Source organism: Grammomys surdaster, unplaced genomic scaffold (assembly GCF_004785775.1).
Source record: "Grammomys surdaster isolate TR1022 unplaced genomic scaffold, NIH_TR_1.0 216, whole genome shotgun sequence".
NCBI classification, from domain to species: domain Eukaryota; kingdom Metazoa; phylum Chordata; class Mammalia; order Rodentia; family Muridae; genus Grammomys; species Grammomys surdaster.
Genome location: NW_021604661.1, coordinates 416,057 through 432,685, shown reverse-complemented (window position 1 = coordinate 432,685; position 16,629 = coordinate 416,057). Strand labels below are relative to the sequence as shown.

The 16,629-nt window shown below is 41.8% G+C and overlaps 1 protein-coding gene across 1 annotated transcript in view; it reads left to right on the top strand.

Moving 5' to 3' along the window:
- Window positions 1-16,629, top strand: part of Smc1a (structural maintenance of chromosomes 1A) — a 43,090-nt gene that overhangs the window by 5,272 nt on the left and 21,189 nt on the right. The window contains exons 2-15 of the mRNA XM_028772622.1: window positions 1,000-1,188; window positions 1,296-1,408; window positions 3,899-4,102; window positions 4,193-4,431; window positions 5,348-5,606; window positions 5,695-5,835; window positions 6,621-6,703; window positions 6,847-7,054; window positions 11,249-11,434; window positions 11,530-11,709; window positions 11,810-11,956; window positions 12,050-12,187; window positions 13,102-13,218; window positions 13,324-13,430. Of these exons, the coding sequence (XP_028628455.1) occupies window positions 1,000-1,188; window positions 1,296-1,408; window positions 3,899-4,102; window positions 4,193-4,431; window positions 5,348-5,606; window positions 5,695-5,835; window positions 6,621-6,703; window positions 6,847-7,054; window positions 11,249-11,434; window positions 11,530-11,709; window positions 11,810-11,956; window positions 12,050-12,187; window positions 13,102-13,218; window positions 13,324-13,430 (2,311 nt within the window). The remainder of the gene's footprint in view (window positions 1-999; window positions 1,189-1,295; window positions 1,409-3,898; window positions 4,103-4,192; window positions 4,432-5,347; window positions 5,607-5,694; window positions 5,836-6,620; window positions 6,704-6,846; window positions 7,055-11,248; window positions 11,435-11,529; window positions 11,710-11,809; window positions 11,957-12,049; window positions 12,188-13,101; window positions 13,219-13,323; window positions 13,431-16,629) is intronic.

Sequence of the window (16,629 nt, the reverse complement as noted above, 5' to 3'; positions counted from 1 at the left end):
CACTGAGCCATCTCTCCCAGTTCTAATCTTGAACTCTTAATCCTTAATCCTCCTGTTTCAGTCCCCTGAGTGCTGGGTTAAGGTTGGGAGTATGCTACAACACTGGTTTCCATCTAGTCTTTCCAGTCTTTTGAAGAGTTTTACCACTACACCCAGCCCCACAATTTATTTTTATCTTACGATTTCCTTATATTGTTTACCAGGTTGGTTTATTTGCTATATTTCCTAGAAATTGAAGTGTGGTTCTAATGGCTTACTTAGATTCAAGTTAAATATTTTTTGGCAAGTTATTTCATAGCCAATGCTTTATATTGTATTATAAGGAACATGCCCTTTAAAAAATGCATTGTGCTTACCAAGTTAACTGTTTCAAGTGTACAGTTTTTCTTTTTTTTTTTTTTTTTTTCGAGACAGGGTTTCTCTGTGTAGCCCTGCCTGTCCTGGAACTCACTCTGTAGACCAGGCTGGCCTCGAACTCAGAAATCTACCTGCCTCTGCTTCCCAAGTGCTGGGATTAAAGGTGTGCGCCACCACTGCCCGGCTCAAGTGTACAGTTTTAATAGTGTTAAAGATATTCACATTTTTGTGCAACAAATTTCTAGGCTCTTCTGTCTTGGAATACTGATATTGTATAGTTACTTAAAAAGCAACTAATTTCCTTCTCTGTCCAGCCTGCTTTTATTTTTATGAGTTTACAGGGTAAAAATAATATTTGTCAGTATTATCATAGTAAAGGTTGTAAAACAATCCATTCTATGAATACCTGTTTTTTTATATGGGGTTTTAGTTTCTGGCTACTATAAGTAATAACTGCAAAGGAACTATTTTTCCTAAGACATTGATCCAATTCTCTGACAACAGAGATTTTATTTTCTCTCTTCTATTAGTCCAAGCTCTAAGTGATTAGAACATGTTTCTACTCTCAATATGTCCTTTATTTCTTTTCCCCTTCCCTTCTTCCTAATGCTCCCTCTTCTGCTTTCTCTCCTTCTCTCTTAGGTAAGTCAAATCTCATGGATGCCATCAGCTTTGTGCTTGGTGAAAAAACCAGCAACCTGAGGGTAAAGACTCTGCGGGACCTGATACATGGAGCTCCTGTGGGCAAGCCAGCTGCCAACCGAGCCTTTGTTAGCATGGTCTACTCCGAGGAAGGTGCTGAGGACCGCACCTTTGCCCGAGTCATTGTAGGTGGGTAAGGCTGATCAGAAGGCTCCTTGGGTTCAAGGAAGCAGATAGACTAGTTGTCAGGATAGGAGGAATACCTGATCCTCATTGACTCATTCATTTTCTTGTAGGGGGCTCTTCTGAGTACAAGATCAACAACAGAGTTGTCCAGCTACATGAGTACAGTGAAGAATTGGAGAAGTTAGGCATTCTCATCAAAGCTCGTAACTTCCTCGTCTTCCAGGTGAGATATATACATCTTTTAAAAAAGACTCACTGTGTAGTCCCTGGCTGCTCTGGAACTCACTAGATAGCTTAGGCTGGCCTTGAACTCAGAAAAATCTGCCTGCCCCTGCTTCCTGAGGGATAGGACTAAAGGTGTGCACTACCGTGCTCAGCAAATTATTTTTATTTTTTATTTTAAGACAAATTGAAGATTGTTTATACACTATTTGCATCATTTCCACATTCTGTCTCCCCACTTCAATTCCTGTATCTCCCTAACCACCTTCTCAGGAATTCATGACCTCTTCAATATATTTTTTTTCAAGATTTCTGTTTATTTTTATTTTATATATCTGAGTGTTTTGCTCCTATGCATGTATGGGCACTACATGTGTGCCTGATGCCAGGCCAGAAGGCAGCATCAGACCCCCTGGAACTGGAGTTGCAGATGATTGTCAGCCACCATTAAGTGGTGGGAACTAAGTCAGAGTTCCTCCATCCATGTTGGTATGTGCATTGGTTTAGTCTTCACAGGTCTTGTGTTGGCAGCCATGTTATTGAGAATTCTTGGGAACACCATCTTTGTCCAGGCCAGAAGAAACTATCATACAGCAGTCGTGCTGGCCCTTGGGCTCCAATAATCTTACTGTCCCCTCTATTGACATGTTCACTGAATCATAGATGTAGAGGCTGTGTTATAGATGATACATTTGGGCCTAGGCATTCTTACTCACTTATTTTCTGCATTTTGACCAGTTCTGGGCCTATTTCTTTCTGCTGAAAAACAAAAAGAAACTCCTTTGATGGGATATGAAACTTGTACTTATTTGTGGGTATATGGAGAAATATTTAGAAGGGTGTTGGAAACTATATTACTTTAGTAATATGATAGTAGTAGGTTATCCTCTGTGGACTTTTTTTAAAGATGGGATCACACTGTATGGCCCTTGGGTGGCCAGATGTGCCTGCTTTTGCCTCCTAAGTCCTGGAATTAAAGGTATGTGCCATTATACCCAGACTGTGGGCATTTTGAAAAATGACATTATGGATATGAGTGTTTCGTTTGTATGTATGTGTGCACACCAGTTCATGCAATGTCCATGGAAGCCAGAAAAGGGTTGGATCACTTGGGACTATAGTTGTGAGCTACCATGTGGGTGGTGGGAATTGAACCTGGATCATCTGGAATTAAGAGCTGCTAGTGCTCTTAACTATTGAGCCACCTATTCAGTCCCCTTTGGGTGTTTAAAAATCATTATTGGCTATTTGCTGTTTGTTGACTTTGCCTGTACCAACTAGAGCTACTTTATCTCCAAGTTTATGTGTCTCTCTTAGACTAATCTAGCACATCCTTTAGTGGGCTTCCTAATTCCATTCGGGCCCCTTCCTGTTTCTCCCCTCAGCTGGGTTAGTCTAATAAAGATACAAGTCTTTATCTTTCTGTCTTTCCATAAAGCAGTTCACTGATTCCTTCTTGTCTAAGGATGATTGTTCTTAAATTGTTGTTCCTAGACCAGCAGTATTAACACCATTTGGGATATGTTGCAAATGTGCATTCTTAGGCCCCATTCCAGATTATGAGCTGAAGAGAGACTCTGGTGGGGCACAATTTGTATTAGAGCAAGCTCTTAAGGCTGTTGTGATACTACTTGAAGTTTGAAAACAGTTGACTTAGAATGAGCAAGCAAATTTGCAAGCCTATTGTTCATAAAACACTATCATTCAATTCTTTCCTGCCTTAGTAACTTTGTCTGCCAGTAGTCTGTTCCTCAGTTTTGTACTCTAGCCTGATTAAACCACATGTAGTTCTCAGATGCACTTGCTGTCTTTGGCTTGCAGGCCTTTGCTTGTTAATTTCCTATATGTAGAATTGTGGAATGACCTTTTCTATCTTTGTTTTACACTCACTTACTCACTCACTATTGAAGTTGGTAGGGATTAAACCCAGTGTTTCATATGCTATCCCCAGTCTGTTGTCCTCTTTTCTTGGTTAGTTTTCCCATATATTCCGAAGTCTGCTGCTACCTGTGTAAAGCCTTCCCAAATAAACCTCCCTACCTGTTTCTTGTATCTCAAACTTGAATTTTCTGGGCTGCTTTGCTGACAATATACCATTGCTACCTTTGTGTTTGTCTCTTTGTGCTTCGAGGCAGAGAATGTGCCATTAAAGCCCAATATGACTGACCTGGTGGCAGAGGCCCATATTCCAACTAAAACAGAAGATTTTAAATTCAAACTTTTGCTTGGGCTACAAAGGAAGTTCAAGCCCCATGTAGACAACTTAGGGAGATTCTCAAAATAAGAAAAGTAAACCAAGGGGAGAGAATATAGCTCAGTGGTGGATTACATACTGACTTTCAATCCTTGGTACTTACTCTGTCCCCCACCCAAAAAAAAGCCTTGAAATGTGGCATTTGTTGAGGAAAGGAGGATCTGTAAATTCTTGAGGTGGGCAGAGTGAATTGAGCTAGTAGAGGGCTAAATGGGGCAGTGTTTTGACTTTTATCAGGGTGCAGTGGAGTCTATTGCCATGAAGAACCCCAAGGAGAGGACAGCTCTATTTGAAGAAATTAGTCGCTCTGGGGAACTTGCACAGGAGTATGACAAGCGAAAGAAAGAAATGGTGAAGGCTGAAGAAGACACACAGTTTAATTATCATCGCAAGAAAAATATTGCAGCAGAACGCAAGGAGGCCAAACAAGAAAAGGAAGAGGTTGGTGGGCTGGCTGCCTCTTAGATCTGAGGGACCAAGATGAAAGCAGTACCTTACTGATAACACACTGTCCCCACTCTGTTTGCTTAGGCGGACCGCTACCAGCGCCTGAAGGATGAGGTAGTCCGAGCACAGGTACAGTTGCAGCTCTTTAAACTCTACCACAATGAAGTGGAGATTGAGAAGCTCAACAAGGAACTGGCCTCGAAGAACAAGGAAATTGAGAAGGACAAGAAGCGAATGGACAAGGTAGAGGATGAGCTGAAGGAGAAGAAGAAAGAGCTGGGCAAAATGATGCGGGAACAGCAGCAGATTGAAAAGGAGATCAAGTAAGAGGCATGCCTAGACCTGTAACTTACGGAAAACTAAGCAGCTGTTGCTGTTCTCTTGGGATCCTCTGAGCCTAGAGTCTACTATTGTACTAATTTGTTTTTCTTCCCTTTGACCAGGCACATTTCTTGACTTTCAGTTAATACTGTAGAATATTCAAGCTTGGGGCAGTAAGGTAGCTCAGCCTTGACATAACTCATCTGGTAAAGGTGCTTGAGACTTGACTTAAATTACTGGGATTCGATATAGTGGAAAGAGAGATCTGAGTACCACAGGTTGTCCTCCAATCTCTATATGCACTAATGTGTGTGTGTGTGTGTGTGTGTGTGTGTGTGTGTGTTAGTACGTATGTGATACAAATAAATAAAGAACAAAAAAAGAACCAGGCTCTTAGTTGACAAGTTAGCAAGTTCAGCTATTGGATGACCAAGAGGGCTATCCTAGAAGAGAAGCTCTGTTTCTCTTAAGCTTAAAGGACAGGAATTTTAAGATGAGATAAAGGCAACTCATTGGGGGAAGTTTTTAATGAGAGACTTGTCTTAGAGTTTCCTTCAATGTTATGGGGCAGTGTTGTGACCTTTTTCGGGGTGCAGTGGGGTCTATTGCCATGAAGAACTCCAAAGAGTTGTAAGAGTTGACAAGGGGGTGATAATTCTGTCTTTTGGGGTGACTAGAATGCCAGGCTGATGCTGTAGATTCCAACAAGTAGTTGAACTGCACCCCTCCCTGTTTTGGGTTATTGTTTTAGGGTCTTTTGTTTGTTTTTGAGGAACAGTAGGACGTCAAGGCCCTTGTTCTTTCAGGTGTTTCCATGAGGTTGGCTAGGAATACGTAGGTCCCTCTTTTAGGGTAAAAAGCCCCAGACCCCTACCTTCTGCAGGGCTAACTGGTTATCTCTTTTCTCTATGGCAAAAGGGAAAAGGACTCAGAATTGAATCAGAAGAGGCCTCAGTACATCAAAGCAAAAGAGAATACATCCCACAAAATCAAGAAGCTTGAAGCAGCCAAGAAATCTCTGCAAAATGCTCAGAAACATTATAAGAAACGTAAAGGTGACATGGATGAACTGGAGAAGGAGATGCTGTCGGTGGAGAAGGCCCGACAGGAGTTTGAAGAACGGATGGAGGAAGAGAGTCAGAGTCAGGGCAGAGACTTGACCCTGGAGGAGAACCAGGCAAGTCTTAAAAGGGTCCTGGCAAAGAGATCAGTGACTTAACATCGGCTGACTTAGTAACCTGTCCTCTTTTCCTGTCTTAACACAGGTAAAGAAATACCACCGATTGAAAGAAGAAGCTAGCAAAAGAGCAGCCACTTTGGCTCAGGAGCTGGAGAAGTTTAATCGAGACCAGAAAGCTGACCAGGACCGACTAGATCTAGAAGAGCGGAAGAAAGTAGAAACAGAGGTAGGCAAAAATTGAAGGATGAGGTGTGGGGGTGTGTAGCTCAGTAGCAGCGTGTGCTTAGCATATTTACCCTGAATCTAATTCCCAGCATCAACCACAAGCAAAATGATCAGAGGTGATAATCCCTAAATAAGGAAATAATGATAGGCTTAATAACAACAGAAATTTATATGTATCAGGCAGCTGCTGTGTGCTAAACACGATGCTTTACATATATTCGCTTATATAAGTTCATTTATGATTACTTTTAAGGGATGGTTACTATTATCCTCACTTTCAAAATGAGGAAACTATATCACTGTAGTGAAGTAATGTGGGGCTTAAGAGTAATCCCATAATTACTCAGCTGTAGGTTTAGGATGAACCTGGGCAGTCTGTCTCTAAAGCTCACACTATTACCAAATACACTTCACTGACTGTCATTCTAATAATAATATTAATGTGTACCTTGTGTTAAGTACTTACTATAGCTTACAGATGAGATAGCAAGGTCAGAGAAGTCTGTGAAGCTTTACTTTGCTTGGGTTTGAACCTTAGATTGATGAGGAACCCTCGTCTGGATACAGTACCCCTGAGAGATTTTAGAGCCCTTAGAAGCCCTCATCTAGCAGTAGACTGGACTTTGTGTTTCTGCCTTTTGGTAGGCCTCCTACATTAGATCATGATAGATTATATTGGACTGTGAGAACTTTGGGTGAGTGGAGTCAGTAGGAGTGTAAGTCAAGACCACATGGGCTTGGGTTAACTGGTTCAGCCTCTAATAGTGGGATGTATATATTATCCAGGCCAAGATCAAGCAAAAACTGCGGGAGATTGAAGAGAATCAGAAACGGATCGAGAAGCTAGAGGAATATATTACCACTAGCAAGTATGTGGCTCTGCAGTCCTCTATTCACCCTCCACATTCTTTCATGCTCATCCTGTCCCTCTTCAGGCAGGTCTACCAGAGTCCTTTAGTCACAAGTATTATCTTACCAGCCGGGTTAACTCCTGTGTTTCTTTACTTTGAAGGCAGTCTCTAGAGGAGCAGAAGAAACTAGAGGGAGAATTGACGGAAGAAGTAGAGATGGCCAAGCGTCGTATTGATGAGATCAATAAGGAATTGAACCAGGTCATGGAGCAATTGGGGGATGCACGCATTGACCGGCAGGAGAGTAGCCGCCAACAGCGAAAGGCAGAAATAATGGAAAGCATCAAGCGTCTCTACCCTGGTTCTGTGGTAAGACTGGAGGGGACTTTTGCTGAGCATGTACTCAGACTCAATGTCGACCTTCTGTGTTCTGTGATAGATTTTCTATGGGCAGACATGATAACATCCCTACTCACCTCAGAAAGGGAACCCACAACAGAACAAAGTAGTGGTTGCAACAAAGTCCAGTGTAGTTAACCAATGAGTTTTTACTGGCATTACTAACAAGAGTTTGAGTGAGAGATTATTTAAAAGAGCAGGAATGACTTAAAAAAATGTCGCTGTATCACCAAAAAGCCCACCCTGATGGCAGATGACAGCTCACAGAAGCGACAACGCTGGAGCTCTTGGCACAGTTTTCAGTCAGCTCAGTAGCTAAGAATCTCCTATTTCTGCAGCTGTCAGAGACTCCTCCTCTAGTAGGTGTTTACTTTTAGACATGAAACTTCTGAAGGGAATGCCAGTTGGGAGGAGACTGCTATAGAACACTCTGTGAAGACAGGGTAGCTATTCCTACTTTTATATCAGGGAATATGGAAACTTAGCTAGACTGTCCTGCCCAAACAGACACAGCTTGGGCTGGAGAGATGGCTCTGAGTTAAGAACACTGTCTACTCTGCTTTAGGACCTGAGTTTGGTTCCCAACACCCACACCTTGACTCACAATGTCTGTGACTTCAGTTTCAGGGGATCTAGTACCCTCTTCTGGCCTATGTGGAGACAAATCACATGGGTATACATGTAGACAAAACACAAATACATATAAAATAAAAAATAAATTAGAAAAAAGAAAAGCTTGTGAGAGAACTGTTCATGCTCAGTTTGTCCTGATTTTGTTTGCAGTTTAAAATTTTTATTTACTGGGAGCTAGAGATATGGTTCAATGATTAACAGCACTTGCTGCTCTTTCAGAGGACCTAACGTAACAGTTGGCTTACAACTGCCTGTAACTACAGCTTTGCCCCCAATGCCCCCAGCCTTTGAGGGCATGTGCATATATACACGTGTAGACACACTCTTACACATAATTTAAAAAATGTATATTTGTGAGTACATGCACCACAGCAAGAATAGAGCTTGGAGAAGAACCTGAGGTGTGAGTCCTTTATTATCAAGATTATTTGAGACAAGAGTCTTGTGTTGGATTTTGACTTTTTTTTCTTCATGTATGTATGTGCACCACATGCATGCCTGGTGCCTGTGGAGCTCAGAAATCATCAGATCTCCTGGACCTAGAGTTATGGGTGGTTGTGAGCCACCACATGGGTAGTAGGAGTGCTCTTAACTGAGAAATCTCTCCAGACCCTCATGGTTTTTTCTGCTATGTATGCTGTAGGTGACCCACAAGCTTCCTGAGATTTTCTTGCCTCCACCTCCCATCTCCCCATAGGAACTAGTTGGATTACAGACAATGTATGTTACCATGTCCATAGATTATATTAGTTCTAGGGATTCACACCCAAGTCCTAACTCCCACATGGCAAGTGCTTTACTCATGGAGCCATTTCCATGGCTCAGTCATGTATTCTTTTAATTACAATTGCATCTTCTTGATGGTTTTGTCTTGCTATATCCATTCCTCTTTGTGGAATGGGGAGGACAAAGAAGGTTTTGAGAGGGGGGATAGGATAGATAGGCTAGGAATTGCTTTTCAAAAAAGTAGCTTTCTGTAGTTTTCTATGAGTTCCATTGGCTGTCAGGGGACCCCTGGGGTTTATCAGAACTTTTGACTTCTGTACCTAATTCTGAGTTCCCAGGTGCCTTGAATTGTTATCCTTCTTTATTATTCTGTTTCTGAGTTCGACCTAGTTTGGTTTTATAAATACACACTGATCATTCCTGTAATTACTGTTAGGGAAGTGGAAATACTTATGAATTACACTCAGTATGTACCTTTGAAGAGATTACATTCCTCCCCCCCACCCCCACCCCAAGAGTTCCTCTGTGTAGCTCTGGAACTGCGTTGTCCTGGAACTTAATCTGTAGACCAGGCTGGCATGGAACTCATAGAAATCCACCTGCCTCTGCCTCCTGAGTGCTGGGATCAAAGGCGTGTGCCACTGCCACCCAACTGAAGTAATTACTCTTTATCTCATCGTTCTTGGGGAACCATGCTTGATTTTAGGGGTGGAATAAGGGATTTAGTAAAAGTTGCCTACTTTATTGGGTGCTTGTCAGAATTTGCGATAATGTATATCTGTAAGTGCTTGCTAGGTAATGGTCTATGACATGATTAAAGACATTTTGAAAAATGATTATAGAATCAGATGTGACTACCTGAAGTTGTCACTGGCTCTGGAGCAAGAGTAGGCTTTTCCTATATGGTATGGGGTCTACTCTGTAAGATGGGATAAAACCCAAGTGCTCTTCCTACTCTCACACAGCCAATAAATACAGCATTTAGTTTGTAATAGCAGATGTGTGTGCGTGCACGCATGTGTCTGCACATGCGTCTGTCTATCTGTCTGTGTCTGTCTGTCTGTCCCTAACAGCACATGTGTAAAGATAAGAGGAAAACTTGCAGAAGTCAGTTCTCCCCTTCCACAATACAATGTGTGTTCTAGGAATGTAAGTGCCCTTACTTACTGAGCCTCTGCTGAGTTATCTAGAAGCACCCTCAACACAGAATACTTCTACCTTCTTTTCTTCCTTTCTTCTTTCCTTCCTTTCTCCTTCCCTCCCTCCCTTCTTCCCTCCCTTTTCTTTCTTTCCTTCCCTTCCTTCCTTCCTTTCCAGACAAGGTCCCTAGACTATATACTCCTGGCTGGCCTAGAACTCACTATGTAGACCAAGCTGTCCTTGAACTCAAAAGATCTGCCTGTCTTTGCTTCCTTGAGTACCAGGAATAAAGGCTTGGATGACCATATCCTGCATGAACACAGAACTTTCAAAGTTTTTGGCTGGTTTTGTTATCTTTTTAGATTTATTTTAATTGTAGGGTTGGGGGTGTGTGTCTGTGTTTTTGTTTGTGAGTATATATATTTGTGAGTGAGGGTACCTGAGGAGTCCAAAAAAGGGTATTAGATCCTTTGGAGCAGGAGTTATATGTGGTTGTGAGCCACCTGACAAGAATGCTTGGAACTGAGCTCAGGGCTTCTGCAAGAGCAGCAAGTACTCTTTAACAGCTGATTTCATTTCTACAGTCCTGAGCTTTTGAGTTTTTATGGAGGGTTTGTTTTATAGGCACGATAGATTAAATCATTGCCTATTTCGGATCAACTCAGCTTTTTAGTTGTCTTTTCTTTTTAGGTGTGGGACAGGGGATTAGAAGGCCCAATCTTCTAATCCTGCCTTGGTCTCTATAATGACTAGCTCTTGTGAAAGTTACCTAGGAATAGTCCAGTGATCAGTCAACTCATTATGACTTTAGTTTTTGGAACTGTATATCAGAAATCATAGTCTAAGCTAAATGTATGTTTCATAATTTCATAGTCCTCCCTTGGTCTTTTTTCCTCCCTTGGTCTTGAACATAAATCTTTTACATCAAAACAACCATAAGTCAAAAGATACTGGCATGATCTCATTTAGTTATAAGTTAATGAGTAACCATTCTAAAGCTAGGTGCTTTGGTACATGCCTTTAATATCAGCAGTTGGAACGCAGAGGCAGGAAGATCATGAATTTGAAGTCAACTTGGGTTACATGGGGAGATCTAGATTAGTCCCAGCTAAATAAAGAGACCATGTTTCAAAAACAGAAAAATTAGTGTATCATATTCAAAAATGTTTTCTGGGGGAGGCTGTTTCAGGCTTGTGGCTTTTCAGTCAATCTTGTCTGATTCCAAAAGCAGTAGTCATCTTAGGAAACCTATAGCTTCACCTTTTAAGCTTCTGATATAAGTGAACATAGAGACAATGTGATTTCTTTCTCTGAGCTTCTCCTGAGGTGCTAATTGGGCCTTCAATCTTGTACCATGTTTATTCAGTTCTTAATCTTCCTGTTAACCAAACTTCTGTCTTTGGAAGGAACATTAGAATTGAATACTGTACTAGTCTAAATTGCTTGTAGCCATACATGTCTAACAAGTGCCTCCCCTCAGTCTGTTCCAATTCCCATCTTAGTGGTATTATACAGGTGCAAAAGTAGAGGACTGCCTTCACCAATAAGCAGCAATGGGTGCATTCATGGTTGCTTATACAGATTTTTATCTTGCCCTTCTTTGTGAACTAGTAATTGGGATTCCTAAGCCTTATGCTTCAGTTTCCCTTCTTCCTTTATATTCAGTATGGCCGCCTCATTGACCTCTGCCAGCCTACACAAAAGAAATATCAGATTGCTGTGACCAAGGTTTTAGGAAAGAACATGGATGCTATTATTGTAGACTCAGAGAAGACAGGTCGGGATTGTATCCAGTATATCAAGGAGCAACGTGGAGAGCCTGAGACCTTCTTGCCTCTTGACTACCTGGAGGTAAGGCTTATGAAGGAGTTTGGGGTCAAGGCAGTATTATGGGCCCCTCACCTTGGCTTTATGTATTCTGTTGCTTCATGAGATTCTTCACACAGGTGAAACCTACTGATGAGAAACTCCGGGAGCTGAAGGGGGCCAAGCTAGTGATTGATGTGATTCGCTATGAACCACCTCACATCAAAAAAGCTTTGCAGTATGCTTGTGGCAATGCCCTTGTTTGTGACAATGTGGAGGATGCACGACGCATTGCTTTTGGAGGTCACCAACGCCACAAAGTATGCACCTCCCCCCACCTTTCTCAGGTTGGAGCTGGATAGGCTTGGCACTGGAGATTCCTATGTTCACCTTCTCCACTTCTCTCCCTGATGTATATAGACTGTGGCATTGGATGGCACCCTGTTCCAAAAGTCAGGAGTTATCTCTGGTGGAGCCAGTGATCTCAAGGCAAAGGCACGGCGCTGGGATGAGAAAGCAGTAGACAAACTGAAAGAAAAAAAAGAACGTTTGACAGAGGAGCTGAAAGTAAGGCACAAGTAACCCTGACCCTTAGGAATAGGGTTCCTGAGCTCAGGTTGGCCACTTAGCACATGGTCCTTTTTTTCTTTTCCTCTTCAGGAACAGATGAAGGCAAAACGGAAAGAAGCAGAACTTCGTCAGGTGCAGTCTCAGGCCCATGGGCTTCAAATGCGGCTGAAGTACTCACAGAGTGACCTAGAACAGACTAAGACAAGGCATCTTGCCCTGAATCTCCAGGTAAGACCTGGCCTTCAGCCTTGTTCTCCCAGGTCATCCTAGGTTGCACTGACACTGGGGAATTATCCACTTTCCTGCCATTCTGTTCAGGATAGCACAGCATAGAGTCAGGCACTAGGACGGGGTGGAAGTGTCCAGATCTTCTGTCACTTGTATTTATTCCATTAAACAACTTACTTAACTTCTTATTGTCAGTTTTCTCCTCTTGATCTACCAAATGGAAATTATTGTCTATTATGTGTGGTTATTGCAAAGATGGGATGAGTTAATACCTATAAAGTTCTTAGAACAGTTGACATTAAGTAAATGTTAGATACTGTCATTAGCACAGTTCAGTCAATAAATATTGGGACTTCTAAAAGTCAATTGAGAGTAAACAATAGGGCCAGTGTAGTAGCATACACCTATGATCCTAGTACATTGGAGAAGATTGGAAAATTCAAGGCCACCCTGAGCTATATAGTGGGATCACATCTCAAGGGAACACACACACACACCAAGCTACAGACATTTCACTGTCTGTGGGTTGGAGTACTGTTACCAAACAGTACAGCTAACTCAAACTAGAATTGTTACATAATACCTGTCTGAATAACAGTCCAACTTCTAAAACATATTTGACCCAGGAGTTATCAATAAGGGATTAATGGACCTATAACTCATTATGTTTACTGTATACCTACCCATATAGATTAAAGGTGGCTGAACTAGAAATGGGGGTGAGGGTGGGGGTGGGGTGTGGGGAGTGGAGGGGGACGACCTGACAGTTCTAACAAGAGATTTTGGAGATGTGATGGGGCATTGGTACTAAGTCAGGCTTTCTAAGTGTTTGCTGACCATAGGGCTGGTATGGACAAGGAAATTCTTTTCCTCCACGAAGCCTAGTCTCTTGTTTTTCATCCTATTGACTGTAGGAAAAGTCTAAGCTGGAGAGTGAACTAGCCAACTTTGGACCTCGTATTAATGACATCAAGAGAATCATACAGAGCCGAGAGAGGGAGATGAAAGACTTGAAGGAGAAGATGAACCAGGTTGGTAGGGGGTGGGCATGTCAACATGTATACCAGGACAAGACTAGATTTGGAAGTAAGAGTTATAGCCAGTAATGCCTCTGCCCTCCCTGACTTTTTCCTCAGGTGGAAGATGAGGTATTTGAAGAGTTTTGTCGGGAGATTGGTGTGCGTAACATCCGAGAGTTTGAGGAAGAAAAGGTAAAGCGTCAGAATGAAATTGCCAAGAAACGGTGAGTGAAAGTGTTTTTGTGAGACAATGGGATATATGCCTGACTCTGCCATCCTTGATAGTCATGTGTGTCCTAGGACAGCAACCAATTCTTAGAACCCTACAAACTTATTGTAGGATGTCTAAAAGAACAGAGAAATCTTGAATAATAGTTTTTATAAAATGAGACAGTGATGCCTATCTTGTGGCCTTATGGAGAGCATTAGATGAAATAACCTTTGTGAGTTATTCGGCTTAACAAATAGCACCTACCAAGAACAATAAGCATTACCTTTGTTTTCCCATTGTCCTTATGTGTTGGGGGGTTAGGAATGAAAAGTTATAGACTGGAGAAGTGACCAGAAAAGAACCAAGTGTCTCCTTCGTTTTATGCTATGCTATGCTATGCTATGCTATGCTATGCTATGCTATGCTATATTTAACTTTTGTTTTAAGGTGGGGGTCTCCCCTTGCAGCACAGGCCTCCTCATTTTAGTCCATTCATGACATGTACACTCATCCATTCATTCAATACATCTTTTTTGATTTTGCATTTTCAGATAGTCATGCTATGGAACCCTGGTTGGTCTGGTACTTACTGTGTATGTAGCTCAGGCTGGCTTACAACTCATCAGTCCTCCTGCCTCAGCCTCTCTGATGTTGGGATAGTAGGCATGTACCACCATGCTGCTTTAAAGTTTTTTTAAAAAATATCTACTTTGCACTGTTTTTTTTTTTTTTCCTTATTGGAGGAAATAAGGGAGATGGAGGTGAGGCAGAGGAATACAATATAGTCACTGTTGAAGGAAGTCACCCTCTGGACCCTGGGTCTCAGTTAAGAGGCAGACATATAGTGGCATATAACTATAATCCCAACTACTAAGGAATCCAAGTTCAAGGCCAGCCTTGCAACTTAAGAAGACCCTGCCTCAGAATACAGTAAAAAAGAAAGAGTGTTGGAAGTTTTGTGCAATGGGAGAGCACTTGTCTTTAGATTAGCGTGTGTGAGGCCCTGGGCTTCAGCCCTTAATACTCCCCTCAGTTTGTAAATATCCATTGCTATCCTACTGCAAGCTAGGTTCAAAGGATATAAAAGTGAATCTGGTGCTATGTCATTTCCCAGGGAACTTACAGAGTTCTTAAGGAAAAACTAGATGAATAATTTTAGGGTAGTATGATTGGCAAATAAAAAATAAAGAGGAGAATTTCAAGAAGACCAACAAGAAACCTAGTAAAAAATGGTCAAAGAAGAGTTTAAATCTATGAACTATAAGAATTGTTTGATTTCTTCATCAGAGAAATGCCAGTTAAAATAATGTAGTAGTATTTGCTGAAAATAAAACATCTTTAGTAAATGAAGGTAAATTAAACATGATAAACATAGACTACAAAGTACTGTGAAGCAGTTCATACAATAGATCTATAGGCAGTAAGAGTAACATGGATTACTTAGACATCTGTTATGGATTAGAAAAATGAATAAGATAGATAACACGGTGCATTTGTATAAATTTTAAAACAGTGACATTTTGTTGTTGGGTTTTTTTTTTAATTCTCTCATATTATGTCCCAACTCCCATTTTCCTTCCCTTCAGAAAAGAGTATGCCTCCCAAGGATATCAACCATGCATGGTATAGCAAGCTGCAGCAAGACTAGGAACATACTCTTATATCAAGGCTGGACAAGGCAACCCAGCAAGAGGGAAAAGGTCCCAATATCAGGCAGAAGAGTCAGAGACAACCCCTACTAATATTGTCAGGTGTTCCACAAGAACACCAAGCCACACAACTATAACATATGCAGAGGACCTAGCTCAGACCCTTACAGGCTCCTTGATTGTTTCTTTAGTCTCTATGAGCACCTACCAGCCAGGCTCAGTCAACCCTGTGGGCCATATACTTGTGTCCTTGAGCCCTCTCTCTCCTACAGTCCTTCCTCCCTCTCTTCCTCAGGATTCCCCAAGCTCTACCTAATGTTTGTCTGTGGGTCTCTGCATCTGCTCCCTTCAGTTGCTGGATGAAGCTTCTCTTCTGATGATGATTGGGCTAGGCTCAGGTCTCTGAGTATAGCAGAATATCATTAGGAATCATCTCATAGACTTTTTTTTTTTTGCCAGTCGTGTTTGGTTCTATCCTGAGTCTCTGTGCTACCCAGCTTGTGGTTTCTGGCCTGCAGGTAGTGTTGGGCATGGGGCTCCCTTTGTGGCATGGGCCTCAAATTGGGCCAGTCATTGGTTGGCCACTCCCAAGTTCTCCTCAACTATTACTCCAGGACAAGTTGCAGGCAGGATGAATTGTAGCTCAAGGGTTTTGTGGCTATGTTAATGTCCCAGTCCCACCTCTGGAAGTCTTACCTGGTTCAGGCTCTGTATCCTCCATTACTAGGAGTCTTACTAGGGTCAACCTCATGGATTCTAGGGAGTTTTCCATTGTACTAAGTTTCCTCATCATTCTCCGTAATGCCTCCCAATTCCAGTCACCTCTTCCAGTACTCTCTCCATCCCCACCCACTCTGAGTCTACCTGCAAAGTCTCTTCTATTTTCTTTTCCCTGGGAAATCCATGCATCTCCCACTCCCCCCTTGAGCTCTTCTTGTTACTTAGCTTCTCTGAGTCTGTGGATTGTAGCATGATTATCCTTTACTTAACAGTTATAAGTAAGTACATACTATGTTGGGTTACCTCATTCAAGATGATTTTTTTTCTAGTTCCATTAATTTGCCTGCAAATTTCAGATTGTTTTTAACAGCTGTGCAGTATTCCATTGTGTAAATGCACCACATTTTCTTTATCCATTCTTTGGTTGAGGGACATCTAGTTTGTTTCCAGTTTCTGGCTATTATGAATAAAGCTGCTATGAACATAGTTGAACAGGTATCCTTATGGTAGGATGGAGTAGCCTTTGGTGGATATATACCCAAGGGTGGTATAGCAGGGTCTTGAGGTAAATTGATTTCCAATTCTCTGAGGAACCACCATTTTGATTTTCATAGTAGTTGTACAAGTTTGCACTCCCACCAGCAAAGGAGGAGTGTTCCCCTTGCTCCACATCTCTCCAGAATAAGCTGTTGCTTGTAAAATAGTGACGTTTTGTAAGAATGTGCATTTTTAAAGACTTACCTTTATTTATTTGTGTGTGTGTCGAGGGGGAAAGTGTCATGTGTGTGCTAGTGTCCACATAATCCAGAAGACTGTCATATTCCTTGGTGTTAAAGGTGGTTG